The sequence below is a fragment of the Emydura macquarii genome, unplaced genomic scaffold (genome assembly GCF_026122565.2).
Source record: "Emydura macquarii macquarii isolate MOO-44397 ecotype Brisbane River unplaced genomic scaffold, CSIRO-AGI_Emac_v2 contig_312, whole genome shotgun sequence".
Taxonomy (NCBI): Eukaryota; Metazoa; Chordata; order Testudines; family Chelidae; genus Emydura; species Emydura macquarii.
The window spans coordinates 7,256,354-7,272,661 of record NW_027130449.1 but is presented as its reverse complement, the minus strand read 5'-3'; the positions used below and the strand labels follow the sequence as shown (position 1 = coordinate 7,272,661).

Sequence of the window (16,308 nt, the reverse complement as noted above, 5' to 3'; positions counted from 1 at the left end):
AAAGAACAAAACTGCCCCACATCTGACACACAAACATACACAACTTATTGCACCACGTACTCTAAATCCAGGTTTCCGCTGAAATCAAACTTCCCCCTTGCTGCTTCGTGCAAGTTCCATGGCACGTACCTGAAAAAACAAAGTCAGAGCAAGGGGCTAGGAATTCACACTGAACAGAGGAGCTAGGATTGTGGAGCAGGGGGATAACTACCTGTCCTTGTTCCCTTCTGCAATACACTACCTTCTTGTGCACACCCATCTCTAGCCATGAACAGATTCAAGCAAGCATACTGCTATTTGTGCATGTCTGTAAAGGCATATGTATCATTCCTGGCTGGGATGATTTAGTCGGGGTTGGTCCTGCTTTGAGCAAGGGGTTGGACTAGATGATCTTCTGAGGTTCCTTCCAACCCTAATATTCTAGGATATGCTAATGCTACTTCAGACTAAGGAGACAGCAGTTAGAGGAGGGTGGGGCTGTCTTTATACCCCCACTTCTTACACTCTCCTGTTAGATGCTTTTCTTCCTACGTTTCTTTCTTCCAGCCTTTCAGTACAGGAGTTACACCAGCTCAGACTGCCTTAGACTCAACAGACCAAGCTCAGAGGATCAGTAAGAAGGGAGGCCAGTTCAAGGCTGGGAAGAGAGTGGGAGTCTAAATAATGACGTCTGAGTCACTGTAACTTGCACACTGAAGGGCAGGTTAGACTCAACTTGGAATTTAGTCTTTGGTGTCCAGACACCTCTTCATTGCCAAGGCTGATGCAGTTTGCAAACCATTGTTAGGTTAACTGGCTACTGCGAGCCTGGACCTGCCTTGTCACTGTGTCAGCGCCATGTGACCACCCGCATCAGACTCCCTCAGACATACTTTGAAAGCCAGGACTAACTGAACAGATTCTTAGGGTGTATTGTAAGCTTAGAGAAGGTTAGAGTCTTATTTGTGGACCAGCAGAAACTGAAGATGGTTACCAGGGTAAATGTCACAAGTCAAGCAGGCCTTCATTTGCTCCTTGTGGACAGAACACACAGGGCCCGCTGCACAACACCCCCCAGGCTCTCAAAGATTCAAAAGCCTCATCTGTCTGCTCCATGCAGGACTGAGAATATCAGCTTAAAAGCATGATTAAAACAGGCCCAAATCCAGCATCATCTCAAGACTGCACATTATACTGGTCTAGAGCAGTAGTTCTCAAAAATGTACTTGCTGGTTCTCCATGAACAGCTCTTGCATCATTTAGTGCTGCTCTCCTCCTTGTTTCCAGATGCTTCTACAGACATCCAGGCCTGGAGGCCTGCAAAAACAACTAACAACAAGGAAGACACAGCTGGCTGGTAGGGGCTGCTGATATACAGCAGAAGAAGCGGAACAAATAGGAGGTGCCCCTGGGACTCAGAGCCACCAGCAGGACTGTAGCTGGTAACCATCCACTGAAGAATGTTCAGGGGAACAAGAAATTAGGTAGCTGGATAGCATATCCAGGGGAAGGATGATGACCTGATGGCAGGAAAACACGGGCAGGGAAGCAGGGAAAAGAACCAACTTTTTTTTTTCCTTTCATGACTTGAACAGAAGCTGCATTTTGGATCTGCCGTAGCCAATGGCAAAAACCCCACCGACTTAAATAGCCATTTTTCAGATCCAGAACTTACGTAGTGAGGGTGTTCAAGCCACATGTCTTCATCTTAACCATGCGGTCTCTCCAGTATTCCTTCGGGACTCGGAAGTAGTGCATGGAGCCCCCGAAGATACGGAAAGGCATGCCTTCGAGGGAGAACTCAGAATCCTCTGCCTGCAGGCCCAGCGTCCTGCCCCATAGCTGCAGTGGTACCAGACTGCTCCAGTTAAACCTAGAATGGGAGGGAAAGCAAGTTAACATCTGAAATCCAGCAAAGAGGACCTCCAGTGAGATGAAGCTCATTTCACCCCACCTGCCAGGGTCAACTCAGTGTTTCATCCTTTCCAAGTAAATTGTGCACCATGCAGTTGTTAGCATGTGGGTGTTTCAGATGAGCCCTTGAAACCTGTTTGTCCTCTGTGGACATTAAAGAGCCCAGGACCCTTCGTGTAAGAGTCTGGGATTTCCCCTGCTGTCTTGAGCTAAGATTTCCCCTTCTTGTATTAGCATTTTATGTGCAGGTTATTTATTGGCCTGCACTCCAGAGGTGATTGCATTTCAGCCAGGCTGCGTGTGTGTATAATTTGCAGAGTGCTTTGGAGTTCATTTGGGATGGAAGCTATGATGCAAATCTAAGTTATCATTAGATCTGGAGAAGCACTGAACTGTCTAAGCATATTTAGAAGCATTAGCATCCCTCTGATGCTTTCTCTTTCAAGTCATGGAAGAAAGGCTGGGTCTCTTTCCTGCTCATATTTGTCAGAGAAGATGGGAGAGGAAAGATGGAAGCATATCTAAGGTTTTTTTAAAAAAAAATAAAAATAATAATGGGCCAAATACATCACTAGCATAATCCCAGTGAATGGATGAATTGGGTCCATAATCCACAAATCACTGCTGCATGATCATGCTCTTATTTCCCCCTTCTCCTAATCCTCTAATTGTCTATCATGATGCTGTCTATGACATCACCTCCAATGCCTGGAATTCTCCCACTACCCATCCTTCAAGTTCCTCTTGTTCTAGGAATCCTCCTCTCTTTGCTCCCTGTAAATTATTTTAATAGCTTTATCACTTTACACTAATTCTTCTAGGATATTATCCTAGGTGCAGAAATGCCTCTGAATCGAACATTTAAGAGTTAAAGGTAGCTTCCACCTGGCTAAGATGATGCACGAACAGGTCATCACAGCCTATAAGACAACACTGAAGCAGGGCACCTTTCCTTTTCAAATGGCAATTTTGCAACAGTGTATTAGTGGGAAATTGGACTTTGTGAGCTCAATTTTTCCCGGACACGGGCACCTTAATAGGATATCCACATTTGGACACATACTGGCATCTAGATGCCAAAATAGAGCACTTGTTTGCCTAAACACCTGCTTGAGCTTCCAGAGACACAAACAACAAATGAGCTTGTGCTGTGTTCTTCTACCTCAGGCAGGTCCAAGTCAGGAAAAATCTCACTCATTTTTCTGCATTAGAACCGAAAAAACTAACATTTCATCAGGTGGCCAAGACGATTCAGAGAATGAAATTCTTCCCTGTTCTAATCCTGCCATAAATCATCAGGAACACCCAATGCAAAAAAACAGAACAGACATCACATTCACAAGCCCTTGAACTGAATTACCTGTTTAGACAATTATATCTGATTTCCCTTCAAGTTGATTCCTTCATAGCAGAAATCACATCCTACCGATTAGCATTAGCCTCTAATCTACCAGGCCTCAATCCAGTAACCCTATAAGCAAGTCAAGACATCACTGTTGTCCATTATCCCAGAAGTACTTTAATCTCAGCCACTTCTTCTAGGAGTCCAAGTGTAATTGATTACTACAGAATTCAAATGAGTAGCTCTCAAAGCTCACTACAAAGAATTTAAACCCCTCTGACCTCCTAATCAGCAGTGGGCATGTTGTTTTCTTCAGCCCACCCAGGTTCCAGAACTTCAAACCCAGCCCCACAAGTACAATGGCAGTTTGTTCCTATGAAACAAGGTCACAGTCAGATGCAAGAAATAGCTTCCATTCTGAGCTGACTAAGAACAACCCACACATTAGAGAGAAAGGTCACATTTAGAGGTGATAATATATAAGCCTCCAACAGTCTTCTACACTAAGAGTCAAGTTTTAACTAGGGGATGCTGGCAGAAGGTAAAGAGGACATTTCAGAACACATGGCTTACATGGGATTGCACAGAGGAGATCTGCAGAGATTAGCTCTCTTGGAACACAAGACAAGGCCACTACAAGACAGCTAAATCTAAGACTTGCAATGCGTTGCAAAGGCTAGCTGACAAGCACAGACAGTACCTCTGTGGCACAGCATTCTCACAGGCCTCTGAAACAACCGGCAGGCATGGGTAATACCTGGAAAAGGAAGCCTGGATTAAACACCAATGTCTTTCTTTAGTCATTGAACACTCAAGTGGATTTATTGTCGAATCATTTAAAAAAAAATAGTAATAAGACAAGTCACAATTCAGAAACCACCATTATCCATAGGATCTATACATTGGTGCAATAACAGATCTACACTCTAATAAAGGAAGAATAGCCCATATAATAGTACAAGAGGAGCAAGCATGAAGTGTCTGACATGGCTACATCAGAAGACAGCCCACATGCAGGTAAACAGGATCAGAGAGACAGATCCAATCCACATGTGCAAGTGAAGAGAGCCAGAGACCACTGTGTGAAGAATTAATCACCTTCACATCTCCTGTTCACTGAAGATCTACAGCTGGACCAGTATGCCAAAAGGATCAGACGGCTCAGTAGTCAGACCCAGTCTTTTCCAGGTTTGCTTCTGTTCCACAATGCAACTGTATATGAGAGAAATCATTTTCAAATGCCGACAGACTGGGTTCATCCTCAAGGCTGATAAACTGGTAACTCTAGAAAGGATTTCACTAGCATTGGCCACACTCACTACTTAGGCCCATGTTTCTAAGAGTATTCACAGACTTGTGGGTGCCCAACATGAGACATCTTTGGCCTGAATTTCAAAAGCATTGGATGCACATCACTCCATTTTAAAGCGATGGAGGCTACAGGCACTCAGCACCTCTGAAAGTCAGGGCCCAAAGCGTCACACGCTGGGCATCCAAAATCCATGGTCTCTTTTGAAAATGTAGACCTACATAACTACTGCATTGTTCTTGTGGCTTTCCTATAACCCTGTCACTGCAGTATCTATTTATCTTCCTACAGTACCAGTCACTGCACAATCCAAGTGCTTTGTAACCATACAAAGCCACTGTATTTGGCAGACTTGACAAAATAAATAAAGAGTTCCATTCAAAATTATCTGTAATACAAAACACGTTTCCAGGGTCCAGCACAATGGGAAGTGATTCTAGGTAGAATGACTTCTTTCCACATAGCTACATTAATTTGAGCTCTCCTTTCCCATACAGAAAAGTGACCATTCCCCTTCCTAAAGTTTTGAACTGTCAAAGAATTTATTTCCAAATTCAAAGAGAACTAACAAAGATGATCAGAGAAACGGAGAACCTATTTTATGAGAGGAGACTAAAAGAGCTTGGCTTCTTTACCCTAGGAAAAAAGAAGGCTGAGAGGGGATATGATGGCTTTCCATAAATATATTGGGTGTGTAAACATCAAGGATGGAGAAGAGCTATTTACGTCAAAGAAAAAAGATGACAAGAAGAAATGAGTAAAAATCTGGCTGAGAGTACATTTAGGCTGGAAATTAGAAGACGTTTTCTAACCATCAGAGGAGTAAACTTCTGTAACAGCCTCCCAATAGTAGTGGGAGCGAGTAAACTAAATAGTTTTAAGATAGAGGTAAGTTTATGAGCGGGATAGTACAATGTAGTTGCCTGTGACTGCAGATGGCTGGGTGCAGTGGTCTAAGGGGTCTCTTCTGGTCCTCTCTCTTGTGTCCTACATTTCATGCTTCAGGTTCTCAGATGGTCTCATGCAAGGGTCAGGAAGGTTTTTCCTCACTGATATATTCTGGGTGGGTTTTTTTAATCTTTCTTCTGAAGTATCAGACATGGCCACAGGTGGAGATGGGACACCAGGAAGGATGGTCAGTATACTGAGTTAGTACAGAGAATTCTCTCATGCTTGGTTGATGGGTTTTGCTCACATGCTCAGGGTCAAATTGATCACCATTTCAGGGTCAAAAAATATTTTTTCCCCAGCATAGGGTGTGGGTTGCTTGCTAGGTTCAACTGAGTCTCTCATCCAAAATCAATCCTTGCCATTGCAGGTGCTTTGGACATTCAGGAACCCCAGACCCTCCTATTCTCTATCTGTGGCACACAGTAATTTAGTTTCCAGAGGGCTGTAATACTTTGGTCTAATCCAGATTACTGGGCTAAATGCAGTGGTAACTGGGAGGGGGTCAGTAGCCTGTGATGTGCAGAGGTCAAACCAGATGATTGGGTGTGTAAACACCAGGGACGGAGAAGAGCTATTTAAGTTAAAGGAAAAAGTTGACAATTTAAAGCATTCATGTTTGAAAAATCTGGCCAACAAAAACCTCAAATGTTTATATGTTCTAAGCTCATCCTCCCAAACTGAGTATATTTGCCAGTGTTTTGTACAGTCTAGAATAGATTTTAATATCCCCAGCAAAAAGCCTCCCACCAATTTCCCTCGGGACACTATTCAGTTATGTTGGAGCTCCCACTGAAATATAAAATCCACTCACCCACTACAGTGCTTTCATATCAGAAAGGACATGAACCACTTTGAAACACAGTGCCAAATCAATCCCTGGTATAACTTCTTTGGCTTCAGTGGGAGTGACACAAGGGATAAAGTTTGGCCCATAATAGACAAGTTGAGGGGAGAAGAGGGCCTAATACTTTGCTAAATAGAAATTTAAACACAGCCCAACTCTGCAACTTTAGTCATGCTGAGTAGTATGTTACTCCACCGTAATTCCGTTTGTCTCAAGGTACCACTCAAAGCAGGGTTGGTACAATCAGGCCCAGAATAAACAGGATATATCCAATATCACACACAACAAGACAGAGCCCTGATATGAAAGAACAAGAGATACCCCTCGCAGTTTCAAAAATGGGTTAGATCCAGAACAGAGTGTGACTGATTTGTAAAAGCATGTCATCCATCAAAGAGCTCCAGTGATTTTAGTAAACCCAACAGGCGCCAAGGTCATTGGGGTAACTTTAGCTTAACGCAGGAACTGATTTATAGTGCCAAAAATTGGTCTTTCCTTATCCATTACTTTTTATGATAGACAAAGAATTGTTATATTATGTGTAACATTTATTTAAAGCTTTTAAATCATTTCCATTTGGTTGCAGCATCACTCTCCTCATACTTCTCGCACTAGATGGATGCTCCCTGTCAATGATTGATTCTGAATAGCGCTATTTCTCTCTATGATTCTGATAAGAGAAGATGTTGCTTCAGTTTTATCGGGTCTGAGCTCTTATGAATCAAGAGCAGATTTTTTTTAAAGCAGCGAGGAGGGAGCATGAAGTTTGTAAATGTTTCCACATTAACGGAGTCTCTATTCTTCATCTGAATGCAGTCGGTCACTAAGGTTAAGGGGAGTTATGTTAACACCGAGGAGAGATAGACCTTTAATCAGAAACATTACTCAGCAATGATAACAGAAGAAAATTGGCTTTTAAGAGGGGTATTGGCATTACACCTGCAAGCAACAGCAAGCATAACCTGTGGCAAGCAGCAGCTGGCATACACTGAGTTTACAGCACATGGTGAGCGGTCCTCTCCTACAACCCAGTTTCAAGTACTATATTACCATTTAATCTCACTTTTCATGAATATTAGTGCTAGTTAGAAGAGGCTGGATTGACAGTTCTAGAATAATCTATTCAGCCACTGGACCGATACAAAACCAGCACTGATAAGGCAAGCTGCCCCACCAACATACATAAACTCTGAATGAATGGACCATCCATAGGGTGAGAGAAGAGTTCTGCCTCAAAGGCCCCATTCAATGCTTGGTAGCTCTATTGAGACTGCCAGCAAAGCAGGAGGATAAGGAATAGTGGGATAATTAGTACCAACTGCAACAATGCTCTGAGGTGAGGACAACTGTCCTCTGAAAAATTGACTGAGACCCAGCAAACTCACTGCACACAGGCTACTGATGGTAGCAGATGGTAACCCAAACTAGATTCAAACCACATGAAAAGGTTCAAGAGTTCCAGTGCCCCGCAACTTCACAGCACCCTATAACCTCACTTCTTGAAATATGTGCATTATTCAGATTTGTCTTTTTGTAACTTGATTATTAGTACTTCACTTGAATTCATTGCTACATCTATTAATGTACAGTTTTGTGCCTCCATTCATGAGCATCTGAACTGTTTAAAATTGAAAGCTGCTGCTAAGACACAGTAAACAGGGCTATGGGCTAAGGATTAAAGGGACATGTGAAGTCAGTTTAGGCTCCAAAGTCATAATATGTAAACAGTTACACAGTCTAATATATTTATTATTAAACTTTCCTTTCAAAGTTTATATTTGGTGGAATAACATCCCTAGAGAGAGACATGAAATGGAACCAACTAGACGCATAGGTTAAAGCTGGCCAGTCTACTGTCACTGCTCAACCTGAGAGAAATGCAGGGAGTAAATGAACAGGTTCACGGCTGAAAAATAAATTTGGTTTAATGATTTCCGGTGCTATTAGTAATCCAGCTAAAGAAACCTGTTACGTGAATTTAACCTGACAGCATTCCTTTCAGTACTCCTTAACAGTATGCCTGAGGGACATGCCAGTAGAGATCAAGTTCATTTAAACTGCAATGATTCTTGACCCAATACACTAAGCAAATAGGAGTCATAAAACAAATGGCCTCAGTGACCTGAGGGCCCTATTGCTCAGCAGAGAATCACTGTGCTGATAAGGCTAAGAACAGCCGTTTAAATCCGTCCCAGAGGACAGTAAATCCAGCAACACGCAAACCTGATGGGGCAGAAAGAGCACAGCCGAGAAAGTGGAGTAGGGAGAAAAGAAGCGGAAGAGAAGAGGCACACGGCTGAGCTTGGATGTCTGCACAGACCTAGAGTGATGGGAATCCCATGAGGATGCTTTAAAAACCATCACTCTTTTGGCTGAAAACTTGTGCAGGTGCAGCAATTCCAGGCAAGGAAGGGGATGGATGCCTTCTTCTCTGTGGCATCTGGTTTGTGCAGCCCACAGCACTTTGCATAGTCAGTTTCACCATTCCCCCTGCAGTCTGCCAGTCAGTTCCCCATGTTGTTCCTGGGGGGGGGATCTTTCAAGGGGGAGAGCAATTTAGATATCGGGAATGTGACTGGGAAAACGGGGGGGTGCAGGCCCTGGCACCACTTCCCACCCACGCTCCAAGCCCGCGTAGATTTGAATGGACTGGGAACCTTCCGCGAGCCTGCAGAGGGGGAGTCCGTGCGGCGGGGCAGGGCGCGAGGACAAGCGGCTGCCAGGGGCTGAGGGCAGCGGGAGGCAGGGTCAGTAGGGAGAGGGTCCCGGGCCGGGGGGCTCGGCCCTAGGGGCATGTCCGGACGGGGGGGCAGGGGGGAGGGGAGTGTCCCAAGGGGGCAGGGCTCGGGGAGCAGAGACAGGGCCGGGTGAGGGGGGGGAGCCGGGATGTGCGTCGGCCCACCCGGGATAGGGGGAGGGGCGACAAAAGGAGAGGCGTTCGGGGGGGGGAGGGGCAGGTAGGGCCAGAGGGGGAGGGGCCCCGGGGGGCCGGAGTAAGGGGGAGGGGCCGGAGTGAGGGGAGGGGCCCCGGTAGGGGGAGGGGCCGGAGTGAGGGGAGGGGCCCCGGTAGGGGGAGGGACCCCGGGGAGGGGGCGGGGCCCGGCCGGTCTCACCTGCGGAGCAGCAGCCCCCCCAGCAGCAGCAGCAGCAGCAGCAGCCCCCCGAGGCGGCGGCGCTTCCGCCCGCCGCAGCCCCACATGGCGGCCCCTGGAACTTCCCCGGCCAGCCCCAGGCCCACGCGCTGCTGCCTCGAGCGGCGCCGCTCGCCACCTCGCTGCCGGGACAGCGGGGACAGGGGCACGGCTCCACGGGACGCCCAGTCCCTCCCCGCCGCGCGCCTGCGGCTCCTCCCACCGGAGCACCGTCGCCTCGCAACCCGCCCCCCCCCCGGCGGCCTCCCATTGGCCGTCGCCTGCCGCCCACGGGACGGGGCCGCCCGTTGATTGGGCAGGAGGCCCAGCTTTCTCCTGATTGGCTACAGCCGTGCCGCGGGACAAGACCCCGCCCCCCCGCCACAGGTGCGCCCGTCCGCCAGGTGAGCCGCGGCTGGCAGCCTGGGCACGTGTCTGCGGCACGCGGGCAAAGGCCCAGGCCAGCCCCTCCCCCCTGTCGCGCGCCCGGCGCAGGCCCTGGGGCAGCCGCCGCCCCCCCGCGGGCAAAGAGCCCCCCCGCGAAGGTGCAATTCGCCCGGCTGGAAACCTCCTTGCAGCCTGGCCCTGCCTTTGCAGAGCCCGCCGGAGTGCAAGGCGGGGGTGTGTGCCTCCCGCCCCCCCCGCACCCGGCCACCGCCCCCACAGGTGCAGCAGCAAGGCGAGGCGGCTCCTTTAACTTGCAAACTGCAGCCCTCGGTTTGTCTCCCAGGACAGCCCCCGGCCCCGCCTGCTTTTCTGCATGCACCCAGCGGGGGTGGAGGGGCAGGGGCTCCCAGCCAGCCCCTGCAGCGCATTGCCAGGTCACAGGACTGGCTCCGTCCATCCTCCTGGGCCCTTCTTACCCCGCTGGGGACTCAGGGCTCCTCCCCCTGCCACTTGTGGCGATGGAGCTGGAGATTTAATACAGCTGCCTGCGAGGACCTAGGCTGAGAGCTAGTCACTGCACACAGCTGCTCTGGAGAAGCCTGCAGGGGTAACAACATTCAATGTGGGCTGAGATAGGCCATTTATGCCTCAACTAGTCAGATCATCGCTTTTAGCCAAATTAAATAAACCGCAGTTTGCAGAGCACTTTGGCATAAGCCACCCGGTGAATGAAAAACACCGATAAGGCTTTGCAGGCTCCCTGATTGGACAGCACAGGGCTGGGCCTCTCTAAATATTTGCCTAAAGAATGGTTACTTACCACTGGTTGATTATTTTTTTAAGCCTGCTGTTTATAGTATTAAATACAGTCCGTTTAGATTTTAGCTTTTACCAAGGCAGTCTGTACTGTAGAGATCAACCGTGTCTGCGGAGCTGCTTACAACACAGTTGAAACATGTAGTGTAGGTGAGACTTAAGAATGTCACCACTGTTAAATGACACCCTCAGTACTCTTAGGTCTTGACCATCATGTTGTAACTAAGCACAGACAAATCCTGAATCGTTAAGCGTTTCTATGAAGAGCTTAGCACAGCTTGGCTCCCTTAAAGTCGAAAACACTCCAGGATGACAATCCTTTCCCTCCCTATCCTACATCTGGAAGGGTCAGACCTTGACCATTCCTTCAAGATGAACACACAAGTTACTTCAGTTCCTTAACATTACTGGAAAAAAATCTCCCCCATCTGCCAGTGTCATTTTTTTGTTGTAAGTACTGAACAAGGAATGTTGCCCCATGATTAAAGCCAGGAATAGGAAGTCAGCCATCTTTGCCATTGACTCCTTACCTTGTCACTTCCCCTCTCTGCACCTGTTTCCCAATCTGTCAACTGAATATGTAAACACTTCCCCCCTGGAAGGGGGTGTTAGTTGGGAAAGCACTTTCAGGAGCTAAAGAAATGCAAGTTATTACTAATCATCGGGATTTTCCATTAAGCAAGTTGATTTAAAAAAAAAAATACGATCAACTAAAGGCAACATATTCAAATTAAAAAACAAGAACGCTGCAAAAAGAGTCAATGACCAGAGCTGATGAAACCCTCTTGTGATTTGTCATACCTTTATTGATTCCAACACTGAGGTGGGGAAAAAAAGTGAAACTGATCAATGCTCTGACTCTACTCATCTTGTACATTTCTGGGTAGAGTTAATTTGAGAATAAGAAGCCCAGGTTTGCTTGTGTAAGATTCTCTCATCTATCCCTCTAGTCCCATTACCCAGGATTCATAATGTTAATGAAAGCCGTAACTGGGATGGAGTAGAGCAAGAGCCATTTGCACTAGATAAGAGAACTCTAGGAAATGAGAAGCACTGATGCTTCCAGATTAGCACCAGGCACGCTCCACTCCTTTCACTGGATTTAAAATGCTCACTGCACTTTGTAACAACTCAGAGACACAGTCTTTATAGATGACTTGCCCCAGTGCTGCAGCGCAACGGCTTGGAAAGACAAGGGTTTAAACAAGGCAACAGATTTTCCCTATGATTCACAGGAGTTGCCTTATTGATCCATAACAAAGCACAATCTTGCCTGAAATTAATCAGGAGGCTATGCCTCCACATCTGCCTTAGAAATGGCCCAGAGAAGGAGAGGGTCTGACTGGATTCTCTCTGTTTTAATCCTGCCCTGGCAGAAAGGGGGACTGGATGACTCCACAGGTCTAATGTTTCTGTCTGAGGAGGGTGGCAGTGGCCCATGCTCAGGACATAGGGGGACAGGCTTTCATTCATGTCTCATTTTTATCGTCAGCGTCCTCGATACCAGACTAGTACCAGCAGCTCTGCCAGGCACCACATAAAGCTGGGAACCCACGTGGCCTGCATCCAGCTGTGCTTGAGATCAGAAAAAGTCAAGAAAGTTTCCACTGTTACATTCCCATCTCCCACTTGCAGGGAACGAGTCTATGGACACAGGAGCAATAGACAATGTTCTAACTAGAAAGTCGAGTGCAGTAAGGCTAGGCACCAGCTCCTGGCTTTACGCCTGTAATAGACTCCTGGCCACAATCATCCTCATCACCTCATTGGTACCTGCAGCAAACAAAGACAGAGAAAGAAAGAGAGAGAGACACACACACACACACAGAGATGCTCATCAGGTAACTGAAAGCCCAATCCTACTTCCACTGAAGCCAAATGCAACAATCCCAGGATTTAAACTCCCAACAGAGCAGTATGCAATCGGCAGGGCAGTTATTCCATGTCTCCATCCAGCCTGGTGCAGGCTGAGATCAGGGCACAACCTGCTGGGATCTGTAGCCTACTCTATGGAAAAGACTCCTCTCAAGGATGAAGGGACTTCAGGGCATTAGTGGGTGTAGAGGAGAAGGTAAGATGTAGATGCCTAGAAAAAGACTGCTCGTTAAGCCAGGTATTGAGCACATTTAGCTTCCACTGCCATTACAAGGATTGTAGGGCGCTAAGCACCTAGCAGAACTGGGCCCATGCTGAAAGCCAGATTCTCTTCTTTACCTACTGCTACATATGTATATCCTACCCCAGAGTACAAAGGAGCGTAGTAGGGGATGGCCAAGATCACACTCCTTCCAGATACCCTACTTCCAGGTGAATGGAGTTCAGAGAGTAGCTGTAATAACGATTAAAAGGCTGGATGAAGAATATAAGAGCCAATACTTATAGCATAGCTCCGCTAAGGGGATATAACCACAAATATCTCTACAAGCATCTGAAGGTGGAGCAGCACGCAGAATGAGAGGAATTGTTTAGGGCCCAACGATGGGTGTCAGTAGCAGTAATAGCATGAAATTAAACAAAGACACCTTTGGTGTGAACATCAGGAGACCTTTCCCTCCTGTCAAATTTTCCCAGGGAGGTAGTGGAAGCTCCTTCAACTGAGTCTCTTCTGTCTTTTACTGGGTTGGAAATACCTACAATGGCTACACAAATCTGCTATAGCCTAATGAACTCAGATCCCCTGCATGGATTTTGGTGCCAGATCATGAGAGACCCAAAGCCCAGCATGAAAGAAGTGGAATTTGCAACTATTATCAAAGTCCCTGCTCTCCAGTGGGACGGGAGGTCAAGGTCACAGCCAATGGCCAGTTTTGATGGCAATACCCCAGGTTACCTTCCAAGATCTGGTGGACTCTGATGTCTCTCACAAACTGCTGCACAGCATAGTCCTTCAGATAGCCATAGCCCCCATGCATCTGTAGGGCCTGGTTGCAGATCTGAGGAGAAGAGAATGTTGCTGAGCCAGGCACAGAGGGGTGTAGTGACTTGCCCAGGGTTACACAGTGAGTCAGTGGCAGAGCTAGGACCAGAACCCAGGAATCTGGACTAAGTTTTCTCTAACCACCAAACCACATTCCCAAGCAAAAACAGAAATGGAACCCGAGTCCTAAATTCCAGTCTCTTCTGTTCTAACCACTATATGCCACCCTGCTTGCTGCCATATTTCCAGATGTGCTATTTTAAACTAATGGGGTCATCTTAAAGAGAATGCTGCAGCATACAAATCCATGGGGTGCATTTAATTTCTTCTTAATCAAGGTGGTTTCTGCCGCATTTCTGAATCTAGTTGCAAAATTAAAATGCAAGTTCACCATCTAGTGGCCAGCTATGCTATTTACAGGATAAAAAGCCCTTTTTATTTAAAGATCAAGATGAACTAAGTCCTATATGTGAGATACACCAGACTGGCAGTATACATCCAGGGATCTAATGACGGGTTATTGTGGTTATTCCAAAATATGACTAAGCCAAGCCGTTTCATAGCTCAGGACTTTTTTTTTTTTTTTCCTTTTAATTAAATAGCATTCTGTAATTGCACTAGAGTATCCCACTCACTCCTAGTGGGACGTGCTAATCAGGAATTAATAGCAAGTCATGGACACCCTGGCATACACACGTCTTACCTCAGCAAAAGGTAGCTGAAATCACCAAAATGAAATGCTCTACTCTGCCTGCGCCCCCAGGCTCCTAGAAGTAGCAGATGGCATTGTGGCATATGGAGAATGCCCAGGGAAAAGACCATGGCCTGCAGAGGGGTTGAAATTCCAGCCTGCTCACGGGCCAGGATTCTGGCCCACAAAAGGGGCCCCAAGACTCACAGGTGCTGGAACTTGGTGTGCGGGGCAGTGCCGCTATACCTCCTGGCTTGAAGTGCTTTCCATTATACACAGGGTGTACAATTTGGTTCACTGGCTCTCAGCACCCCCCACTATAAAAATTGTTCTAGCTCCCCTGCCAAGACTACATTTCTGGCCCGCCCTGCAGACAATCCCAAGCAGCATTTGCCACTACAAGGCGACTCTGAACTGCTCTGATTATGACACCCCGCCACCCCCCGGCAGAGATTTGGAAAACCTACTGTGAAGCACTCATCAGTGGCGAAGACCTTGGCCATGGCGCACAGGGCGATGGCGTCCTCCCGCTCCTCCTGCAGCGCCTGCGCCGCATTCCGTACCATGAGCCTTGCCGCCACCAGGCGCACCGCCATCTCGGCCAACATGAACTGGAGGTACTGCCGGGAAGGAAGCAGACAACGCATGAGGGCACAGGCTAAGTTAGAGGCTCAGTGAGGCCCTACCGTGAAACACCTCCCCCTACGCATCCTGCCCGGATATCATCCCCCTTCCCGCTCAGTTGGGGCCCTCTTCTGAATCCCACACCCCACCCTTTCCCTCTCAGGAACGGCCCCCCAAACATCCCCCAGTCTCCTCCGGTGCTTCCCATACTGCCCCCCATCCCGCTCAGGAAGGGCCCCCAGCTTTGTGTTTCCTTTTCAAGGAACTTTCTCTGAAGGGCTTCCCTTCACATAAAGCTCAGGGCTTCTCCGATTCTCTGTGCCAGGGCCCCTGGCTCCCCCCGACTCCCGAATTCCTCTTTCCTGGCCTGTCTTTTTCTCCACCTCCTTATGAGCGTCTCTCTCTCTTCATTCATGAGGCCAACAAGTAATGATCACGTGCTGTCTTCCGCATGAGGCGAGAACCCACCCGCTGCCCCCATCTATTGCCACCCCAAACCTCGGGAGATGCTATGAAAGAGGGTGCGAGAACATTAGCACTGGAAGACGCTCACAGCTACTGCAGTCCCAGCTTCTCCCAGCAGAACGTGTGTAAGGCAGGATGTGGGAGCTCTGGCTACTTGGTCAGGCAATAGCCGGAGGGGCACCGAGGTGGAAAGAGCAGAGCTTGTAGACGGAAGTCACCTGGTTACTGGCCAGGGGTTCCCCAAACTGTTTGCGGATGGTGAGGTGCTCCTGGGCCAGGAGGACAGAGGCATGAGCAGCTCCTAGAGAACAAGAAGCTGGCAGAGGAAGCCAGGGGCATCAAGTGAATATTACCTTACAGCCACCACACTAAGCTAACACTGAGGAGATCACAGGCCTCTCCCTTCTCCTTCCTCACCAATGTTGATCCTCCCTCCATTCAGGCCCTTCATGGCGATGCTAAAGCCTTGTCCCTCTGCTCCCAGTCGGTTGGCCACGGGAACAGCACAGTCCTCAAAGATCACGGCCCGAGTCGGCTGGGAGTTCCAGCCCACCTGCAAAAGACAGGAGCGACTGAAACTCTCTGCAGGGGGGGCGAGGCCCATCCAGCTCTCCATTGGAGAGCCGTCAGGTCTGTCACTCACGACTCTCGCCCTCCACTGCCAGGAGAAAGGCACTGTAACGCAGACTCCATGACGCAGAGTGTGGTGCCCCACAGACCCTTCCAGCTGGATGTTGACAGTAACTTTTAGGAGCGTCTGGGTGGCTCCGTTTTAGTTCACCGGATTTGTATCTCCAGACACCTGGATTAAAATCACTTGGGTCAGGAGTTTAGTGATCTCCAGAGCTCTGTTGTCCACATGCAATGGGCCATGCAGCCCGGGAGTGTCTGCTCTGGAGAGAGCTCATTACTAGCTTAGCCAAGGGGTCAGGACTGAG

The 16,308-nt window shown here is 48.0% G+C and overlaps 2 protein-coding genes across 9 annotated transcripts in view; both read right to left on the bottom strand.

Moving 5' to 3' along the window:
* LOC137163864 (beta-galactosidase-1-like protein 2) overlaps nucleotides 1-9,565 on the bottom strand; it is a 41,207-nt gene extending 31,642 nt beyond the window's left edge. For 3 of the 4 annotated variants that reach the window (XM_067564266.1, XM_067564294.1, XM_067564284.1), the window contains exons 1-3: nucleotides 9,453-9,565; nucleotides 1,655-1,852; nucleotides 61-129 (exon numbers count right to left, since the gene is read on the bottom strand). In XM_067564266.1, coding sequence (XP_067420367.1) covers nucleotides 61-129; nucleotides 1,655-1,852; nucleotides 9,453-9,538 — 353 coding nt within the window. In that variant the 5' untranslated portion in view covers nucleotides 9,539-9,565. Of the gene's footprint in view, nucleotides 1-60; nucleotides 130-1,654; nucleotides 1,853-3,935; nucleotides 3,993-4,333; nucleotides 4,386-9,452 lie in introns of those variants that run through there. The other variant, XM_067564275.1, reaches the window with a different exon arrangement.
* Nucleotides 9,566-10,168: 603 nt separating this feature from the next.
* ACAD8 (acyl-CoA dehydrogenase family member 8) overlaps nucleotides 10,169-16,308 on the bottom strand; it is a 12,574-nt gene continuing 6,434 nt past the window's right edge. For 3 of the 5 annotated variants that reach the window (XM_067564198.1, XM_067564203.1, XM_067564211.1), the window contains 5 exons: nucleotides 15,788-15,923; nucleotides 15,589-15,686; nucleotides 14,749-14,901; nucleotides 13,504-13,606; nucleotides 10,202-12,446 (listed from right to left, as the gene is read on the bottom strand). In XM_067564198.1, coding sequence (XP_067420299.1) covers nucleotides 12,394-12,446; nucleotides 13,504-13,606; nucleotides 14,749-14,901; nucleotides 15,589-15,686; nucleotides 15,788-15,923 — 543 coding nt within the window. In that variant the 3' untranslated portion in view covers nucleotides 10,202-12,393. Of the gene's footprint in view, nucleotides 12,447-13,503; nucleotides 13,607-14,748; nucleotides 14,902-15,588; nucleotides 15,687-15,787; nucleotides 15,924-16,308 lie in introns of all 5 variants that reach the window. The other 2 variants (XM_067564178.1, XM_067564188.1) reach the window with 1 other exon arrangement.